This window comes from Tachypleus tridentatus, chromosome 2, assembly GCF_004210375.1.
Source record: "Tachypleus tridentatus isolate NWPU-2018 chromosome 2, ASM421037v1, whole genome shotgun sequence".
Lineage (NCBI taxonomy): Eukaryota > Metazoa > Arthropoda > Merostomata > Xiphosura > Limulidae > Tachypleus > Tachypleus tridentatus.
Genome location: NC_134826.1, coordinates 47,839,560 through 47,861,700, shown reverse-complemented (window position 1 = coordinate 47,861,700; position 22,141 = coordinate 47,839,560). Strand labels below are relative to the sequence as shown.

Here is a 22,141-nt window from a genome sequence, read left to right as displayed (position 1 = left end):
TTATCATTTCTTTTTCTAGAAGTAGTGAACAATTATTTAATACCAGGTGTCATTATCGTCAGTTCTTTTTCTAAACGTAGTGAACAGTTATTTAATACCGGATGTCATTATTATCATTTCTTTTTCTAGAAGTAGTGAATAGTTATTTAATACCAGGTGTCATTGTCGTCAATTCTTTTTCTAGAAGTAGTGAACAGTTATTTAATACCAGGTGTCATTGTCGTCAGTTCTTTTTCTAGAAGTAGTGAATAGTTATTTAATACCAGGTGTCATTATCGTCAATTCTTTTTCTAGAAGTAGTGAACAGTTATTTAATACCAGGTGTCATTATCGCCAGTTCTTTTTCTAGAAGTAGTGAACAGTTATTTAATACCAGGTGTCATTATCGTCAATTCTTTTTCTAGAAGTAGTGAACAGTTATTTAATACCAGGTGTCATTATCGTCAATTCTTTTTCTAGAAGTAGTGAACAGTTATTTAATACCAGGTGTCATTATCGCCAGTTCTTTTTCTAGAAGTAGTGAATAGTTATTTAATACCAGGTGTCATTATCGTCAATTCTTTTTCTAGAAGTAGTGAACAGTTATTTAATACCAGGTGTCATTATCGCCAGTTCTTTTTCTAGAAGTAGTGAATAGTTATTTAATACCAGGTGTCATTGTCGTCAGTTCTTTTTCTAGAAGTAGTGAACAGTTATTTAATACCAGGTGTCATTATCGTCAATTCTTTTTCTAGAAGTAGTGAACAGTTATTTAATACCAGGTGTCATTGTCGTCAGTTCTTTTTCTAGAAGTAGTGAACAGTTATTTAATACCAGGTGTCATTGTCGTCATTTCTTTTTCTAGAAGTAGTGAACAGTTATTTAATACCAGGTGTCATTATCGCCAGTTCTTTTTCTAGAAGTAGTGAATAGTTATTTAATACCAGGTGTCATTATCGTCAATTCTTTTTCTAGAAGTAGTGAACAGTTATTTAATACCAGGTGTCATTGTCGTCAGTTCTTTTTCTAGAAGTAGTGAACAGTTATTTAATACCAGGTGTCATTATCGTCAATTCTTTTTCTAGAAGTAGTGAACAATTATTTAATACCAGGTGTCATTGTCGTCAGTTCTTTTTCTAGAAGTAGTGAACAGTTATTTAATACCAGGTGTCATTGTCGTCAGTTCTTTTTCTAGAAGTAGTGAACAGTTATTTAATACCAGGTGTCATTGTCGTCAGTTCTTTTTCTAGAAGTAGTGAACAGTTATTTAATACCAGGTGTCATTGTCGTCAGTTCTTTTTCTAGAAGTAGTGAACAGTTATTTAATACCAGGTGTCATTGTCGTCAGTTCTGTTTTCTAGAAGTAGTGAACAGTTATTTAATACCAGGTGTCATTATCGTCAGTTCTTTTTCTAAACGTAGTGAATAGTTATTTAATACCGGATGTCATTATTATCAGTTCTAGAAGTAGTATTTTTGACATTGTTGATCTTATTATTACTGGAAACTGAAATGGATTGTAAATCTTCCACTGAAGGGGTCAACCAATTCCGGTAAAAGGAAGCAAGGTACATGTGTTAGCCAATGGATCTCTCATCATCCCAAATGTTGCCGAAAGTGATTCTGGAAACTACAGCTGCCGTGTACGAAATACTTACGGAGCTGACGAAATTGGTTTCGTTGTGAACGTTCAAGGTACTGGAATTCTCTAACCACTATTTTTTTCTGACGCTCAAAACTCGGTAAAATGTATCTAGAAATAGGTCGTGAATGGTGCAATAATCCTGCAACTCAAATTGCTGTATAACGTATCCAGTGATTAAAGTGGAAATTTGGAGTTTGGGCGGGACAATGCTTGGCACACTATATTTTTCTTCATAGAAAACCTTTTAAAAAATCAACTGTCTGCTGGACTGTTTTTGAACCGAATACTCTACATTAGAGAAGGAAAAGTCTCTATCAGTTTTAAGACCATCTAAAGTCGTATGAACTTAGATAACCATTACGTCCCATATCACAGAATTTTGGATATTTTGTCAAATTCAAGTCATTCCCAGTAAAGACCAGTTATCACGTTCCTCATCCCAGGTTCTCCTCATAGTTTCAGTTATTTTATAGTACTATTTAAAGTCCTCTAGGCTCCTTGTTACACATAGGGCTGGGGTTTCTCATTAGCAAATTGAGGAGAGACGATAGGTCAGCACTCTCCTTCACCATTGCGTTTTTTCAGTTGTATAATCCTCATTAGTATTGGGGTTCCACATACTTTTGGCCATGTAGTGTAAGTGTGTATATTGTCGTTTGATTTTTCGGTATTTTAATGTATTTCATAATGTTTTACTTTATTAATTGCGAGATTGTTTCATGAACAAAGATATCTGCAAATAAAGTTTGAAACATTTATTTTGTATGTAACAAACTACATAATACATCTAATCAGAAATGTTTCAGTAGTTAAAATAAAATTAAAATTAGTTTTAGAGAGTTGTAAAGAATAATTTTGAAAACAAAGTTAAAATAAAAATATAGATGTCGCTACTGTGCAACTTAAAATGTATGTTTGGATTCTGTAGAAATGTACTTACTGTTGCAAGACTTAGTGTGTTGTTTTTGTTGTTTTAGCGAAGTACAGCATTGGGAAAGGTAAGTGTTTTGTTTCTATTAGAGATTAAGTTTGTTTTCTACCAGTCATATAATGCAATGCATCGAATATCACAGTTTTATTTGTACAGTTAGTTTTGCTTTAACAAGATTTCCATTCTATGATTATAATATTACGCTGTAGGAATACATTAAACGTTATAACATACTTATCTTTGTACATTACTCTGACATTTAGATATATAAAACTTACATTGGTAAGTTTTGAAATATGTTCAACATACATTATTGTTAATTAAGTTGAATTAACTACTAGAAATAAAAAAACTTGAAGAGGGTTATACGTTTGAAACATATTCGAGGTAAAAAACTTGGAAAAATACGCTGTTATTATCATATCGTTTTAAGTACAATGTAATCCTAATAACCGGTTTCATTAAGTATATCTCTGCTTTAAGCGTGATATTTATGAAGATATAAATTAATAAATAACAAATATTTAAACCATACAATGAAAGCTATAGTAACTGTATCCTAATTAAAATATAACCAAGTTGAATGTGTTAAAAAGAAAAGTAATAAAGCAAATATACTATGAAGTGTGCCTTTATCCTGGTGTGTTTTTGCCTGCAAAATGCATAATTTTTCTCGTGAGTCATGGCAAGCGCATGTTTTACTAACTTATGACAGTGAGTTAGTATGGTGCGACTGGTTAAAACAAGTGACCTCTCCGGGCGGCTTTCGCACTCCTTTCGTGGAAATGAGACATGCGAATCTTTGTTACAAAGATCTGTTCGAATAAATACGAACTTGTAACACAAGTGTTCCATGTACTTGTGATAAGACATTGTGTTCTCAAGTACAGGCGACAGTTCTACTAGGAGTTGTTAAATATAAGATTCAATTGTCTGGTGTCTTACTTGTTTGAGAATCCAAAACAGTTCAGATATTACATAATAAGATTTAACGGAATAAAATATCAAAGTCTGATAAAACTGTATTGTGTGTCTTTGTGACACTTTATCGATTCCAAGGGATTTATATGGGCTTCCTATGCTCTGCCCACCACGGGTATCAAGGCCTGGTTTTTATTGATGTGAGTTCATAGACATACCGCTGTGCCACTGGAGGGCGTGGGTCAAAAGTTCAAGAAATAATCAGGCTTCGCGAGTATTGGCAGAGTAATATTTAGTAAATGGCCGAAATAAACCATATTTTAATTCTCAGTTTCGGAGACTGTACTGAGAATAAGGCCTGGTGGTGGGAGCATCACAATGTTGCAGTCAATCCCAATATTCGTTGGTAAAGACTGTCCCAATAGTTGTCCGTGGGTGGTGTTAACTAACTACCTTCCCTCTAGTCTATCATTTCAAAATTAAGAAGGACTAGCCCTCGAATAACTTTACACATTATTCAACAACTTGTCAATAGCACCTAAAACATAGAAATATTATTAAATATTAGACTTCTCGAAGTGGACCAGTTTAAAATGGTGTTACAAATTATAGTCTTATTGACAGGTTTTTATCACGTTTAGTGAGTAAAATAGGATCACGTTTCGTGACTTTTAGTGCTATCCACCACAACATTAAACGTTTCGTAAATGACTGATGCATACAGAGTTCCGTAATTAAGACATTTATATATTGTCATTGTTTCAGCAGGAATAACATCAACTTTGAGTTCAAGATATCGACTGAAGTGGCGTATAACATATAATATATATTTGAATTACTGGACCAGTTAGGTATTAAAAACTACTGCGATACTTTCTCTTGTTGATTCATGGACAAAACAATCGTATTCATATTATAGACATTATAGATCTCGTTAAACTCTAGTATTTAATATCTAATTGCTATACAAGGAAAGAGAGAGAGAATTTAATCAAAGTTATTTGATTACTTTAAAAATTAGAAATGAAAAACAAAAACAGTGTGTACCAAATAGATAGTTTATTAAAGCAATCGTGGTCCAAAACTGACTTACTTTAGTCAAACCTTTTTTAAGGGCAGTAATTCGACTAGGCAATACCATGTCCTAAAAAAGTGTTCTCTTAGGCCTACTATGTCCTAAAACATGAAAAAAGCTCGGTTAGGCCTACCGTGTCCTGCGATCTTGGCAAAACTCGGTTAGGCCTGTCATATTCGATTATATTTATCCACATGAAAATTCAGTTAGGCTTACTGTGCCATAAACCTTAACAAAAGTTTGTTTAGGCTTATCTTATTAAACTTTAACAAAAGCTAGGTTATGTATTCTGCTCCCTAAAAACTAATCATCAGCTAAGTTTAAGTCTACTGTACCCTAAAACTAAAAAAAAAAACTCGGCTAAGCCTACCATTTTCTAACAAACTGAACAGAAGTTCAAGTAAGAAAAACATATAAAGTATTAAGTAATTATAACAGTATGATTAGTAATATTTTAAGTCTCAATCATAGATAGTCGAATGGACATTTCTAGAGCAGCCTGACACAGGATATAAATTATTACGACACACGTTACTTTTTAACTATAGTGCGTAATATTTAAAGATAGTACAACAAAAATGTAATGTTTATGAAAATACAAAATGATGAAACCTGAACAAAAGTTTGGTTAGGCTTACAGTGTCCTAAAACCTTAATAAAAAACTCAAGCTTCCCATTTCCTAAATCCTGAATAAAAGCTTGAATAGGCCTAACGTATTCTGAATTGGGAACAAAAGCTAGGTTAGGCCTACCGTATGCTAAAACATGAAAAAAAAAGCTCGTTTAAGAAGACTGAGCTCTAAGCTCTCGAAATGAAAGATTTAAGATAGTTCAATATTTCTGTAACTAAAGTTAATTTTATCATGATTTTTATTAATTTATGTATAAAACTCCTAAACAGGTTTTCCTGCTCCAACTAATCTTAGAGTTGTCAGAATCACATTTTCAAGTGTCCAGATTTCTTGGAATATGGATCCACGATTCAAAGTACAGCTGACAGGTAATGAATTATTCATAATATTTATCTATCATGCCAATTGTACAGATATATCTACTGCATTAAACTACTTTAAGGCATTCGAATCATAATCTAAGGGACGCAGGTTCGAATCCCCGTCACACCCAACATTCTCACCCTCTCAGCCGTGGAGGCATTATAATGTCACAGTCAATCCCTCTATTCTTTAGTAAAAGAGTAGCCCAACAGTTGGCGGTGAGTGGTGATAATTAGCTGCATTTCTCTAGTTTTACACTACTAAATTAAGGATAGCTAGCACAGATAGTCCTCGTGTAGCTTTGCACAAAATTCAGAAACAAAACTACTTTAATGTATTATTTCTTGTTACATATTTCTTAGGCTCATTATATTATACTTTCTACTCTTTTATCTCAAACAGTTTGCTATATAATGTGCACTGAACACTATACTTTGCTATATAATGTCCACTGAACACTATACTTTGCTATATAATGTCCACTGAACACTATACTTTGCTATATAATGTCCACTGAACACTATACGTTGCTATATAATGTCCACTGAACACTATACGTTGCTATATAATGTCCACTGAACACTATACTTTGCTATATAATGTCCACTGAACACTATACTTTGCTATATAATGTCCACTGAACACTATACGTTGCTATATAATGTCCACTGAACACTATACGTTGCTATATAATGTCCACTGAACACTATACTTTGCTATATAATGTCCACTGAACACTATACGTTGCTATATAATGTCCACTGAACACTATACTTTAGTTTTATTTTAATCCAGTGTTGCTGCAATTTACTTTTTGAGTCGGTTTTGGTATTTCAACATTTATTTCAATTTTTTATCACAGAATACCTACTGTATCTCACTTTGTAGATTCATATTACACTATATAACACAAATTTTGTTCATGGATAGTATGTATTATTTCTTAATTGCTTATGTTGTAAAAGTACAGAAAATGGCCATTATTCCCTTCAAACTTTGCTTTTGTGACCTGGATAATGAAATTTAGAAATTCACCTATTTTCTAAGTGAAAAGGAGCAAATTTGCACATTTTCATTTACATAAGGTCTGATAAAACAACATATGAATCAATATTTACATGTATTTATACTAAAGTTATACAAAAAAGTCTAGAAGTGAGTAGTTTTTCGAGATTTGCGACTGTAATGTAAATCATTTTCACATATCAGTCCACAAATATAGTCTTCTATCATGTTTTCGTTATACGCTCCTTCGTAGCGGCGTTCAATGTCCAATATATCTTGGTGGAAGCGCTCGCCTTGCTCCTCTGAGTATGATCCAATGTTCTTCTTGAATTTATCAAGATGAGCGTCAAGGATATGGACTTTCAGGGACATCCTGCAGCCCATTTTACCGTAGTTCTTCACCATAGTCTCAACCAGTTCCACATAATATTTGGCCTTGGAATTTCCCAAGAAGCCACAAACCATTGTGACAAAGCTGCCCCAAGCTTTTTTTCTCTTTCTATTGAGCTTCTTGGGGAATTCTGTGCACTCCAGAATCTTCTTTGTTTGTGGTCCAACGAAGACACTAGCTTTAACCTTTGTCTCAGACAGCTTAGGGAAGAAGTTTGGAAGGTACTTGAAGGCTGCAGGCTCCATATCAAGAGCTATGACAAATTGTTTCATAAGTCTCAATTTTATGTGCAATGGTGGAAACAATACCTTGTGGAGGTCCACCAGTAGCTCACACTTGATATTGTGCCTCCCCACAGAGAACTCAGTCCATTGTGGCCAGTGTTTCCTGTTGTAGTGTGCCGCGGTGTCCCTGCTGTCCCAAAGGCCAAGATAACAGGGAAGTCTCTGATAACCTCCCAACCATACTCATCATACTTCTAGACTTCTAGCAAGGTCTTGACACTGTTGTATTCCTCTTTGAGGTGCACCAAAAGCTATTTAAATTTTGAAAGTTCTACAATTTGTATAATGTAAAATCTTGTTATTCAAGCAAGCACAATTTATCCGTCTTACCTTCTAGAGTTTATCTAGGGTTTGCCGAAACATGCCTTATAGTCTTCACACATTTTAGCAAATGCTGTTACAGAGTAGTTTTTCGCTCTTGTCTTGATAAATTGGCCACATACATAGCAGAATGCTTGCAGCTTTTTGATGCCATTCCTGATAAAATCAGACAAGTATATGTGTTCACTTAGGCAGCTACAAATAAATTGAAGTGGTGAATGGTGAGCCCCTGTATATATATTACTCTAGGAAGTTCTAGAAAATTTTAAAAGGTTCTTGAAAATTTTTGTAAGTTCTACAACATTCTAAAAGTTCGAGAAAATTCTCTATCAGCTACTCAGCATTGAATCCACCTGGAATGTTCTGGAAAATGGGTAAATTTTAAAATTTCATTACCCAGGTCACAAAAGCAAAGTTTGTAGAGAAAAATAGTTTTTTTCTATTTACTTTAGCCATAAGCGATTGGGAAATAACACTGTCTGCCCAGGAACAAGAAAAAGTAAAAATTAGTGTTGTATCACTATGCTGTTTGGTATATAGCTCTGTAATTTCTCTTCTCTCGATTTCTATTTTGGAAATTATGTTAGTTATTTACTGTAACACATTTTTATTTCACACTTTATGATTTGGTCCATCTTGTTTTATTCTACAAAATAAACTCCGACAGCATAAATACAAAGCTATGCCGGTTAAGTACATTAGTAGCCTTGAAGTGTGAGCAGAATGCATTTGGTTTGTGTTGCTTTTCATGATTCATGGTTTTTAGTGTCTGCTGGTGAGTGTCATCTATTGTGTCCTTCAGTGAGACAGCGACAAGTTCATAGATTTACACTGTTAAAATATGGGGCTCGGTTCTCCGTGATTAACAGAGAGCAAATAGTTCATTGCATCAAAACATAACGACAGATGTTTTGTAACAATTTCTGTTGGACTTTTATCTCTTTATGGACGAAACGAAACGGCTTCGATTTTTTAAAAACCGTAACAACACATAATGATATAACATTCAATGTCGAAGCTTTGTATTCTGTCACATGTTCAGAATATTTAATAACTTTGGATAAACATTTTAAGATTTAAATTTATAGTTTGTTTGAAACGTTTTTGAAGATGGTACAATATGTATCCTTTATTTAATTAAAACATCCAACAACACTTAAGGACGCTAAGCCTTATTTACCTGTAGAATGTTTGTTTTTTTATATCTGGATACACTACTTTGCTCATAGTGTAATTTCGCGAAATAGTAACGAAAATAAAACAAATCAGATTTCATACTTAGATCACTGTAAACATAAATCTGTAAAGTGATAACAATCTGTGTGAACGTTTAAAGTAAATTGGTTTTTCTTTTGTATCTATATCAATAATTAGAAATCGCAAAAAAGCAACTCCAATTATTAAGCCTAAAAAAATCAACATTCGAGTTTTATATTATAAACTAAACATTTATTTGTATAAATATGCAGATTGACAAGACATGTAAGTTTTACTCGAATAAATAGATTTCGATGAATGAGATTAGGTAAGTAGCAAACCTACTTTAAGATTTTGTAAGAAACCTTTATAAATAAATTCAATAACCATTTTCACATACCCAGTTGTTAGAGCTAATCTAAACACGAACATTTTTGGATTTACGAACTAGTAAATGTTTAATAACAACAACATACATTTAGAATAGCAAGAAAAGAACGGGAAACTTGGTATTTTTTTACGTTTATTGAAAGAACCTGTCGTAATATACTAATGGTACCAAATTTCTTCTCACCTGGTCGATAACGCATACAATGATTGTCAGCGGCTCTTCCAAAATGTCGGTTGTTAACACAAACTTAGTTTTCGATATCGGAAAGTATTTTATTTGTCCAAACTTAGATTAAACATTTTTCATAGAAACATCCTGAACCAATAAGAATAAAAATGAATTGAGAAAATAGGTGAAAATCTATAAGTGTGTCTTCAAGAGAATCAAATATCCACATTTCCGATGAGGCGATTTAACCTGGAGAAAAGAATTAGGGGCATACCGAAATGTTTGTTAACTAAAGTATTCTCTGACAGATTTTATATTAAAATAAAGTTATATTAATTTTAAGACTTCAATAACAGATTGAACAACAGACATAACTGATTGCTCATTATATAATTATCCACTTCATGTGCTCACTGTTCTTTTGTTCCCCGCTAATACAGCGGTAACTTTACGGATTTATAACGCTAAAATCAGGGGTTCGATTCTACTTGGTGGGCTCAGCAGATAGCCCGATTTAGCTTTGCTATAAGAAAACACACACACACACACACACACTGTTCTTTTGCTATTATTTTTTGTAGAACTTTGTTTTGAAATTTGCGCAAAGCTACACGAGGGCTATCTGCCTTAACCGTCCCTAATGTAGCGGTGTAAGACTAAAGGAACGGTAGCTAGTCATAACCACCCACCGCCAACTCTTGGGCTACTCTGTTACCAACGGTGCTAGCCGTCCCTAATTTAGCACTGTAAGACTAGAGGGAAGGCAGCTAGTCATCACCACCCACCGCCAACTCTTGGGCTACTATTTTACCAACGAATAGTGGAATTGATCGTCACATTATAACGCCCCCACGGCTGAAAGGGCGAGCATGTTTGGCGTGACAGGGATGCGAACCCGCGACCCTCAGACTACGAGTCGCACGCCTTAACACGCTTGGCCATGCCGGGCCCCAATGTTTCGTAGATGCTATTGGTGACAGTGTTACGACATATTTAATGTAAATATCTGCCTATGATTTTCCGGAGGAATGAATTTATAGGTATTTCTGATACTAAATGAAATATAAAAGTTTTGGACAATTATACAGATTAACTTTTCATAAACGAATATCGATGACTGAACCTTAAAAATAGTCAATAACACATTTAACTTAAAAGTTTTCGTACGTTAGTAAAAGTCAGATGGCTTCTCGATGGAAATAGAATGTTTATACTTGTTAGATTACGTTCAACGTATCTCTTTCAAACGTGGAGTTATTACGATATAACGGTTTAGTTTGTTTTGAATTTCGCGCAAAGCTACACGAAGGTTATCTGCGCTAGCCGTCCCTAATTTAGCAGTGTAAGACTAGCGGGAAGTCAGCTAGTCATCACCACTCACTGCCAACTCTTGGCCAACTCTTTTACCAACGAATAGTGGAATTGACCGTGACATTATAATGCCCCCCACGGTTTGGTGCGACGGGGATTCGAACCCGTGCCTCTCAGATTAGGAGTCGAGCTCATCAACCACCTAGCCAAGGCGGGCCATGATATAACGGTCAACTTCATGTGTCGTTGGCAAAAGAGCAAACGATTGGCGTTACTGACTTTCTGTATTCCATACAGATTGCCAATCCAAACTTAGGAATGGTTATTTCAGATAGCCCTGGAGTAGGTTTGTCTGAAATATCAAAATATAAGCTGATTCAAACCGAAAAGTCCATGAAGAAAAAAAAAAAGATAATTTTTTCCTTGTTCTGTTTTGTTTAAAACTGAGTTTAAAATGATGAGAAATAAAAATGGAGTAAACAACAACATCTTGTTTCTCTCATAACTATTCTTGTGGTATTCAGTACTGGATATCAACTTAAAGTAAAGGTTTATTATTCGCTGTTTATTTTCACCCTGTTTTGTTTAAGCAGAACTCAGTGAGTTACGTTTAAAAAGTCTTTGTAGGGATTAGAACTACATTAAACTTGTATACGATTTTCAGGCTACGTGCTACGATACAAAAGAGACTTCGGCCAGTGGGAAAATGAAAAGGTCTCGCTTTCCGTTACCACATTTTCTTTAGAAAAACTGAGTTGTGGCACGAAATATTTGCTTCAGCTCATTGCTATTGGCAATGGAAATGAAGGTGACCCTAGCAACGTTTTGTCTGTTCGTACTAAAGGAGAAGGTAAGACATACCCAAATTACATCACCTCCATGGTTAATTCATTTAAGTGTTAGTTTGTCTCACTAGATGGCAGCACATAATGCGCATTTTCTATAAACAGATCCCATGAAGTAACAGAATGGATTATCTGATACGATCATAATTATTTCATACCATTGTGAAACTATTTGGGCCTGAATACTGTACAGTAACGTCTTTAAAAATACATTTATAAGTAACAATATCTGTGTTATACATTTTCGAAATGTAGCATGATGAAGTCGCTGAAAAAAATGTCTGGGAAACAGAAGTGAAAGAGTAAAGATTCGTGTTATAGCGTCAGACCTGAATGGAAATAATAAAATCTTTATTATTAGACACGTAATCCTTTACTGAAAGTTTTAATGTGTAGAATTAAAATACACATTAAAATACCTCACTGGTGACTAATAACCTTCAACATCTGCTTAGTAAAATAGCGATACAACAAGTGATTCGTTCCCATAAAACCCACAACCCCTCAGTAGCGTGTTTTGATAAATTAATGATCTATTACAATAAACCTTGTCTTCCAATAACGAAAAAGGAAAAACTGTTTAGAACATTTCTCCCGATAGCCACGCCAATTAAATGTGTATGAATCATATATATATATCTTTCCCAGTTAAATTAGTGTAGCACTTTTAAAGATATTAAAATTGAGCTTCGAAAATATTTCATTTTTTTAGAATGTTACCAAGTAAGAAAGGATATACTTTAAACAGATATTGGATAATGCATTCTAGACCTCTGATACTTGCATTATCTTTAGGACCTATAGAAATATTTCTACGATTTCAGCTACACTTACGTTCATCTCTCAATGTCGCCAGTGTGACATTCTTGTAACAGAGACTATTCCATGGTAACCCAGGTAACCAGTCTTAATGTTGCTAATGTGACATTCTAGTAACAGGGACTATTCCATGGTAACCCAGGTAACAAGTCTTAATGTTGCTAATGTGACATTCTAGTAACAGGGACTATTCCATGGTAACCCAGGTAACCAGTTCTAATGTTGCTAATGTGACATTCTAGTAACAGCGGTTACTCCATGGTAACCCAGGTAACCAGAACATGTGTGAATGTGAAGAACGGTAGTGAGAAGTGTGAAAAGACTGTATTTAGACAAAACACGGATACAGTCACTAAAATAACAAAACAAGAGAGCAGTGTTAACATTAGTGAACCGTGTAAGAGATTGTAATCAAACACAAATATAATGCTTTTAATTTTCACTTCAATTTCCTCTGCTTTCAAGAAATTCCAGATAACACGTACTTTATTTATTGTCTTTTTCAACAATTTTTCTCCGTTTTAAAAATTAGCAATCCTCTCATCAAAAATATTTTTCCTCTTTATAAACTGTCACAAAACTTTTATTTGAATGTATAATTTTCTTGATTTCAATAAAAATAACTAATTTGGCTTTGATACAACAGTTACACAGTGTGAACTAACGGGTAAATCATGTTAGAGAGAACAGAATTATATCAATTGACTTACCCATTAGTCTAGCTGGTTTAATTTTGTACTTTTTTCTTTATAGCTCCTAAAGCGCCCTCTCGTGAAGCCTTCATTACTTTCAATTCCACTTTCATAACTTTACATATGAACACCTGGAATAATGGAGGTTGTACAGTTAAATCATTTGTTATTCGATACAAACGTTTCTATACTACTGACTGGCAAGTGGCGGTCTCTGATCTTGGAAACCATCACGACCACGTAATAATCCAGGACTTGTCGCCAAGCACGTGGTACAATTTACGTATAACAGCCCACAACAGTGCTGGCTCTACAGTGAAAGAATACAGCGTTTCAACTTTGACCCTAGATGGAGGTATGGAAACGATTTTTTTTTAAATCCTTGCTTGCAAACTTTGATTTTCAATAATCAGCTTTTACAAAACTATTTATTGGTTTAACATTGTATAGATAACTCACTTTCATTTTTTTTTCTAACCAGCAATCCAAACTGGAAGTAATTGCGGCTGTTTTTAAAGTTAAGCCTAACGTAGAATATTATAGTATGGTATTAATTTTAAATATAAGTACGAATAATTGCACTTCAGATCCAGATCTTTCCTATTAGCATCACCACCCTCGCGTGTATCTTTGTACTTAAGAAAGAAAATCAAGACCGATTTAAGACGCCATTTTATGGCATACTTTATATAAATATGTGTTGTAGTGCGGTACATGAAACAAAACGTGTGGTTTTGGTGTTTCTAAGCGCAAAGCTACACAGTAACAGGTTGTCCGCACTCTGTGCACTATAAAGAATGGAATACTAAACATGCATGATAGTTATAGTTCTTGTACGGTTGTAAACAAAAGCAAACTTGTCTTTTCTTACAAAACTTGATAAACCAAAGATTCAGTTCATTTGCCGTGATGTGTTCGTTGTTGAACTTACTATCAAACCTTTGCTCTTATTATCTTTAGACTTCTCTTAGAATATTTATTTTTTAATATTAGTTTTAAAGCTCTGATTTGGATACGTATATCTTTGAAGAGTTTTCTGTTGACTTACGTTGAGTAACAATCTTTGCTTCGAAATATTCCTTGTCTCTTCTTATTCATCCTAGTTCTCAATCTCTGGTTTGAAATGTTTACCTTGTCTCTGACTCGGCATGGTTCGCGGGTTCAAATTCCTCTCATACCAAACATGCAAGCCCTTTCAGCCGTGGGATCATTATAATATAACGGTCAATTCCACTATTTGTTGGTAAATGAGTATCCCAGGAATTGGAAGTATGTGATGATGGCTAGCTGTCTTTCTGTTAGTATAAATTAGGGACGGCTAGAGCAGATAGTCCTCTTTTGACATTGTGAGAAATTTAAAAAAATAAGCAAACCTTCTGTCTTACTTAGTTGTAGAACTTCCCAAGTTTTGTTTCAAAATTTTAAAATGTCTATACTTAGTTATAGAACTTTGAATGCTAAGCTAAATTCAAAGCTAGAAATGGTTAACGTTCTGATTTTTTTTTTTTATATTCAAATACACTGATATCAGTTTGCTAATATCTCGCCATGTGTGTGTGTTTCTTATAGCTAAGCCACATCGGGCTATCTGTTATATCCAGCGAGGGGGAATCGAACCCCTGATTTTAGAGTTGTAAATCCGAAAACTTACCGCTGTACCAGCGGAGAACATCCCGCCATGCAATACCTTGTTTTCGTTTAGAATACACATTAGACACTTGTAACATAGATGGCAAAGATTTGGTTTGGTTTGTTTTAATTTTGCGCACAGCTACTCGAGGACTATCTGCACTACCCATTCCTAATTTAGCAATATAAGACTAGAGGGAAGGCAGCTAGTCATCACTGCCCACCGACAACTCTTTGGCTACTTTTTTACCAACGAATAGTGGGATTGACCGTCACGTTATAATGCCCCCTCGGCTGAAAGGGCGAGCATGTTCAGTGCGACGGGGATTCAAACCCGCGATCCTCAGATTACGAGTCGAGTGCCTTAACCACCTGGCCATACCGGGCCTAGGTGGCAAAGAAGACCTCACTGTTATGCATCAGATTAGTCAGTGTTAATATTTACAAGCCCTCGAATTTAGCTACGTAAAATATTTCGTTAATAATACGCAGAAAATAATTTATAGTAACACATGAGTGATGATTTTTCAACTGGTCCTTTTTTTTTTTGTCACTTTTATAAAAAGCCACGATATCTCCAGTAGCTTTTGGAGGCTACCAGCGACCCTGGGAAGAGTTGAATATTATTATTCCTGTTGTTGCAGCTGCTATTGCCTTAACAGTCGTCTTGGGCGTGTCCATTTGTGTCTGCGTTAAACGACGACAGTCAGGTGGGTGTTCAGAGGTTCCTGTAGATTATACTGTGGATTTCGTGGTGTAATCTTGAAAAATTAATATATCTTTGATATTAAAAAACAATTTTGACGGAAGTGGCAATTTTCGTACGTAAACAAAACATATTAGTAGGTTCACAACAGAGTTATGTATAGATAAATTACAGATTTCTGCGTTTGTTTTAAACCCAGAAGGAAGGAGAGAGAGAAAATGGGCATGACTGGTACATGTTTGGTCTAGTAATTACATGTTGTACGCACGAAGAAATATGTCGGTGTTTTCGTATCTTGTTTCGCTGTCGTCGGCAAAATGTGTCGTAGAAGAGGTTTAATTACATCTGTTCACTTATGGTACAATTAAATCTGTTATCTTTACGATGTTGGATACATTTTATTCCATAGATGAACTGTATGAAAGAAATAGACCTGGAGGTCCAGACGTGAATCAAAAGAAGATACAGGAACAAGTCCAGTTCCGGGAAATGGCAACGTATCAGCGGGCCTCGAAAGTTCAGAGACCAGTGTGCACTGACCCAACTTTGGAACGTGACCATATTCTGCCCCTGTCAGAGGAACAAGACAATTGTAATGGTAGCTACTTAAGTTAGATGGTTGGAGCTAAGTTAATTATTTGAGAATAGGAAGACCAACTGTCTTCTGTAGGTTTTGTTTGTTTGCTTTGAATTTCGCGCAAAGCTACACTAGGGCTGTTTACGCTACCCGACCCTAATTTTGCAGTGTAAGACTAGAGGGAAAGCAGCTAGTCATCACCACCCACCGCAAACTCTTGGGCTACTCTTTTACCCACGAATAGTGGGATTGACCGTCACATTATAACTTCCCCACGGCTGAAAGGGCGAACATGTTTGGTGTGACGGAGATTCGAACCCGCAACCCTCAGATTACGAGTCGAGTGCCTTAACCACCTGGCCATGCCAGACATCTTCTGAAGATACTGAACGTGTAGAAACTGAGTAAATGTAACCATCATTTCAGATTGAGCGTGACAGTAAAATCTTTAACGAGGGCCAGGCGGTTAGGGTGCCAGAATCCACATCGCCGAACCTCGTGCTTTAGGGTTTCTGTCAGGAATCAGCAACCCGAGTATAAAATGTTTTGGCTAATACAAAATACCCTAGTGGCGGACTCCAGAACTAGATGATACTCTGGTCGAATGAGGAAGATTGTTAATGAACACCGTGGCCAAGTTACCGTGATGCTGAACTATATAGATTTAGAGTTTCTAGATTAGGCTTCTAATGACGAGAGATATTTCTCCAGCTCTGCTCATATGGCCCAAATCTGATCCTTGAATATTGTTCCAAATTCTCGTTTCCATGGCAATACACGATATATTTCAAAGTAGTTAGTCGCTGTAAAAATACTGTTGCGTCTGTTGTGTCGCATGTCTACGGACTTACGACGCTAAAACCCGGGGTTCGATTCCCGTAACGGACACAGCAGATAGTAAGTAAGCTCAAAACGAAATTATCAGTTTTTAAATCTTTGATAATACGAGAACCCTCTCGTGTCTATTAAACCAAACAAACAAACGAAAACATGTATTTGTCTTTGCAATACAGTCTAAAATCGCCATGGAACTGAGAAATAACATCAGCCACTTTGAACGTTGTCTTAGATTTTCTTGGGCAATCAATGATATTGTAATATTTTATAGTGTTAAAGAAAAACCCACCAAACACCTTTAAATTAGTTAACACAAGTATTGAGTTCTGACTTATAATTGTTTTCAGGGTCGTCGAAAGCCATCATGGATCCTGTGGAAGATTTATTATGTGACTTCTTACGAATCATTTCTTTTTTAATGATTTCACGTACCTTATATGTGATTGAGATACGGTTAATGTTTACTCTAACGTTCTCTACTGATATGATACATAAAGTACACAATTTTTACCACTCTCTTCTGCACTCCCCGGGGGAGCCCGGTAGAAAATGGGCTACCGGGAAAATACACCGGCATTTTGCCCTCTCAGTGAGCCTGATTACTGTGTGTCTAACACTGTATTTAGTACTGGAGTTACAAAGGGTTCGTCAGTTTAGCTACTGCCGTTCTACAAGGCATGACCTCAACCAGTTTCTGACAGATGTCTCGTGCAAATTGGTTTTATTATTGTTTCTAGAGGTCAACTGATTGAAAAAAAATGAAAATCCGTAAGATATCTCTTCATATTAACCCTCTGTATAGTTCAAAAAATGTTCTCTTAGAGTTAAATCTTTTAAATTATTGAATATGGTTGCTTACACCAGAGGGCATTACTTTCCTTCAATAGCATTTTCTCCTTTTGCTTCTGGCATAGATGGACCGACATGGCCAGGTGGTAAGGGCATTCGACTCGTAATCTAAGGGTCGCTGGTTCGAATACCCGCCACACCAAACATGGTCGTTCTCTCAGAGTTGGCGGTGGGTGATGATGTCTAGCTGCCTTCCCTCTAGTTTTACACTGCTAACTTAGGGACGACTAGCGCAGATAACTCTCGTGTAACTTTGCGCAAAATTCATAACAAACAAATACTTCGTATATAAATACTCCCCTTTATTGTGATGAACACAGAGTGCATCACAACACTTCCATTAGAATAGTTCTCATTTGTCACAACAGAGTGTTGATTCAGTTGTATATCCACGTTTTAATTTGTTTTAAATTTCGCGCAAAGCTGTTTGAGGGCTATCTGCCCTAGCCGTCCCTAATTGTGAACACTATCAACTCGTGGGCTACTCTGTTACCAACAGATAGCAGAATTGACTGACACACTGACGCTCCGATAGGTGAAAGGTCGAACATATTCAGTAACGAGGATCGAACCTACAACCTTCAGGTTGTTAACCGAGCGCCCTAACCAAAGACCAGGCCAGGCCATTCATCACAAGTATTTTACCCCCATTTTTAGCTTTATAAGCCCTCAACCTTACCATTGAGCCACCAGCGAGTTAACAACTAGCATGCCTTGTAACAACTAGTAACATATATACGAATCGTAGAATTGATCGTAACATAATAACGACCCCGTGGCTTTTAAAGAAAAAAAAAGCGAGCGTGTTTGGTCATGGCGTTCCGAACCTAAGACCACCAGAGAGCACCCCCTTCACTCATATCCTTGTTTTATGTACTGTAATTACAATTATAAAGAAAAAAGGCTTCACACAGATATCACACATTGTGATTGATTGTTTGTTCGACGTTAAGTACAAACTTACACAATGGGCTCTCTGTGCTCTGCTCACTGTGGGTATCGATACCCGGTTTCTAGTGTTGTAAGTTTACAGACATGCCGCTGTACCCCTGGGGCAGGAATTAGAGGAGAGGACTTTGAAGGAAACAAACGAAGCCGACTGATTAATTCTTCATAAATATTATTTTGATTTTTGTTTACTATCAGACTATTTGTTGACTACTAAATAAAGAAATTTTCATATTATTATTAACAGTAAATGTTTCATTTGCAAACGACGGTTTACTTCAATTCAATACATTTAAAAACAGCCAAAGAAAAGTAAAGTTATAGGCGGATGTTACTTGGGTTGAGTTTCATATTATATGTGACTTAAACCTGAATAAACTTTGTACATTATAGGAAAAAATGAGAAAACGAGTTTAACAACTGATGTTTTTTTATTGTTTTTTCTGCTTTTGTTACGGATGCGATCCAGCACCTTACGCCACCTTTCGGCTACCCGGATGTGAGTCAGACACTGAAAGTTCCCAGGGTACAGTTCGTGATCTCCAGACGTTTGGCAACCAATACCACAGATCTTTTCCTGAACCCGCGGCTCAGTACGACGTTCTATTTCACGTTGGTCTGAAGAGCAATCTGTTATATTGTTTTCTCTAATATTTTAAAATTGTATAATTAATAAACCTTCGAATTCATTAGAAAATACACATATAACTACGATCCATTTGAGAGAGAAACAAAACGTTTTGCTGTCTACATTTGTTTTTAACCTTTCTCTTTAAGGGCTGGTAAACTATGTATTCTTCGACTAAAATCGACTAAAAGTTTAAAGTATAAATAAGGTACTTGGCTATCTAATTACACTTTATTCGGAACAATCTTTATCGTTTATAGACAAACAAATTTCAATCCTGTTAGAAAATTATATGGCATTTATATTATACCTAATGTTTTCCTGGAAAACACGTTCCACTTTAATCTATTTATTTTATGTTTCTTATCGGTTGTAATAAGGAAAAAAGCCTTAGCAGCATATTTCGCAATGTCTATTTCATTTCTAGATTTTTGGTATGTGTGTTAGAAAATACATATTCAAAGACGAATATTTCTTGAATAAAATGCCGGTAAATATTCTTCAAAAACTAGTTTTTACTAATTAATGTCAACATTTACCGATGTTTCTATGTTCCCATCCCTCGTTTGTATTTAACATTTCTCGCAAAGCTACTAAAATATGTCTGCTTCTAACCTTAAATTCTAACTAGTGACGAGAAATAAGGAAGCCAGTCAACAGCGCCCTAAGGCTGATTGTTAGCCATGTAACGCACCCCACAATTGGCTAGCTCTGGAAATTCAGAGCTGCACTACGGGGCGAACACACGTCTTCTGTTAACGAATAAATGTTTTAAAATCAAACTGTATTATTAAAAGTTTTCAATGTGTAAAGTAGACACTATCTATTCGACAATATTAAGTGGTCCTTAATATATAAAAAATGGCGTTGAATGTTCATAATTACAGTGTTCACAAAATATCATACGAAGTCCTTAGTACTGCTTACATTTTTATTTCATCCTGTAATTTTAGTACACAAATTTTGCTTTTATGTCTCGCCGACAAACATTTGTTCTAAGACAACTTACGCCTTTCAGGGCGACCGCCGAAATGTGGGAAGGACTTGTCGTAGATCTTCAGCAAACTCCTGGTAAGTCACTGACCACAATTCTGTTAACTTAGTCAATTCAGTTCAACCTGTAAGTCCACTCTTTTCAACTTATTTAAGATTACAAACAGTTATCTTCGTATTCGAAAGCACGTAAGTCAAAATATTATAAAGTCATAGTTTCAATCGTCATCTACAGGTGATAATATATAGAAAAGAAAATAGTGCAAGATAAGCTAAAATTTATATGATTTAGACATTTAAAAAACGCACAAGTAATTGTTTTTGCCTGTTTATTTATTCTAAAAAGTATTAAAATGTCAAATATGTTCGTATCACCAGTGATTATTATGTAATGAATAATTTTAAATACAATACTGATTTCAAAAAATCTAAATATATTTTTTATGTAAAATTTATCAAGTACTGTCTGTCATTCGTGGCTTTTGGAACAATGAATATATTCTATTTTTGTTTGGAAAACATGCTAAAGAGTTTACGTTTATATGTTAACGCAGTGCTATTAATTTAACTTTATTACGTATTTATGTCTTTCGTACAAGAGTCATTCAAAATATTAATGGCTGTTTTTTTTGTTTTTTTTTACAACTCTCGCTTTTCCCAGCAAAGTTACTGACATATGAAAGGAAATGTTCAAAGGCAACAAAATATATAAACTGTGAAGGTCTGTACAGCGTGAATCAGGCAACAGATGGCGCCACAAATAAACAAAATAGGGAGTGTGTTACAATGTCAAGGGACTTTTCACTGTCATGTGGGCCTGCATCGTAAAATATTTGCTATATACAGGTTTTGATTTTATTAAAAGAAATCAAATGATGGAAATTATGTGATATATAAGTAGTCTTTAAAATAGATATATTGTAATAGTTAATAATTCTGTCCCTAATTTAAAAATAATAATGAAAACCAGAATTAAAGATGTGCTTGTGTATAAATATTCATGTATTAGTAGTATTCCCGTCCAACCCTTTAGCGCTGTCTTGAATTCTAAAACATTTGTCACTGATTGTTGCACGTAACACATGCATATGACACTACCAGTGACAAAATTGTTTCTTCTTTTTGTCTATTTTATCTTGTATTAACTATAAATATCTTCCCCCACCCCGAAAAAAAGTCATTTTCGCAATCGGTGTTTCTTTGATAAATTTCTTACCTCATAATTCAGATATTTGTGATTTTAATAAATTTTTGTTAAAAACTAAATCTTTTTCGTTGTTTTATTTTAAACAACAGTTTACACACACACACATACAAACATAGACGTCATATTAGGGTTTTTCAGAACATCAGAAGTCAACATAACAATCTTATTCAAAATCGATAAATTTATAAATAATATAGGCATTAAAGCGTTGATAAAACAAATGGAAATAGTTTTATAGTGATAATTAGGCCTAACTTCAATTGTGAAATGTGACAAACTGCTAGATTAATTATAAAAACACTAGTATTGAAATAATGGCGCCTGAGCCAAAGAAAGAGGTTCATATAATCATGTGTATTGAAGTTAAGATAAAAAATATGAATATTATATAAAGTTCACGTAAATGACATGTTGTGAACTTGAAGTGAGAACATAACGTTGTATGTGGTAAGAGAAAAAATATAGAACTTATATACTGTTAAACTAACTGTGTGTTTGTAAGACTACCTGAGTGTCCCTTAAGGACACACATAGGGCCCGGCATGGCCAAGCGTGTTAAGGCGTGCGACTCGTAATCCGAGGGTCGCGGGTTCGCATCCCCGTCGCGCCAAACATGCTCGCCCTTTCAGCCGTGGTGGCGTTATAATATGACGGTCAATCCCACTATTCGTTGGTAAAAGAGTAGCCCAAGAGTTGGCGGTGGGTGGTGATGACTAGTTGCCTTCCCTCTAGTCTTACACTGTTAAATTATGGACGGCCAGCGCAGATAGACCTCGAGTAGCTTTGCGCGAAATTCA

At 35.3% G+C, this 22,141-nt stretch overlaps 1 protein-coding gene across 4 annotated transcripts in view; it reads left to right on the top strand.

Annotated features, from left to right (window-relative positions):
- The window catches only part of LOC143243021 (cell adhesion molecule Dscam1-like), a 115,797-nt gene extending 94,695 nt beyond the window's left edge, over positions 1-21,102 (top strand). The window contains exons 24-33 of one of the 4 annotated variants that reach the window (XM_076486659.1): positions 1,517-1,674; positions 2,602-2,622; positions 5,453-5,551; positions 11,279-11,464; positions 13,032-13,325; positions 15,166-15,309; positions 15,715-15,903; positions 18,986-19,109; positions 20,163-20,215; positions 20,799-21,102. In XM_076486659.1, the coding sequence (XP_076342774.1) occupies positions 1,517-1,674; positions 2,602-2,622; positions 5,453-5,551; positions 11,279-11,464; positions 13,032-13,325; positions 15,166-15,309; positions 15,715-15,903; positions 18,986-19,109; positions 20,163-20,215; positions 20,799-20,965 (1,435 nt within the window). In that variant the 3' untranslated portion in view covers positions 20,966-21,102. Of the gene's footprint in view, positions 1-1,516; positions 1,675-2,601; positions 2,623-5,452; positions 5,552-11,278; positions 11,465-13,031; positions 13,326-15,165; positions 15,310-15,714; positions 15,904-18,985; positions 19,133-20,162; positions 20,216-20,798 lie in introns of all 4 variants that reach the window. The other 3 variants (XM_076486667.1, XM_076486668.1, XM_076486661.1) reach the window with 3 other exon arrangements.
- The last annotated feature ends 1,039 nt before the right edge of the window (positions 21,103-22,141 follow it).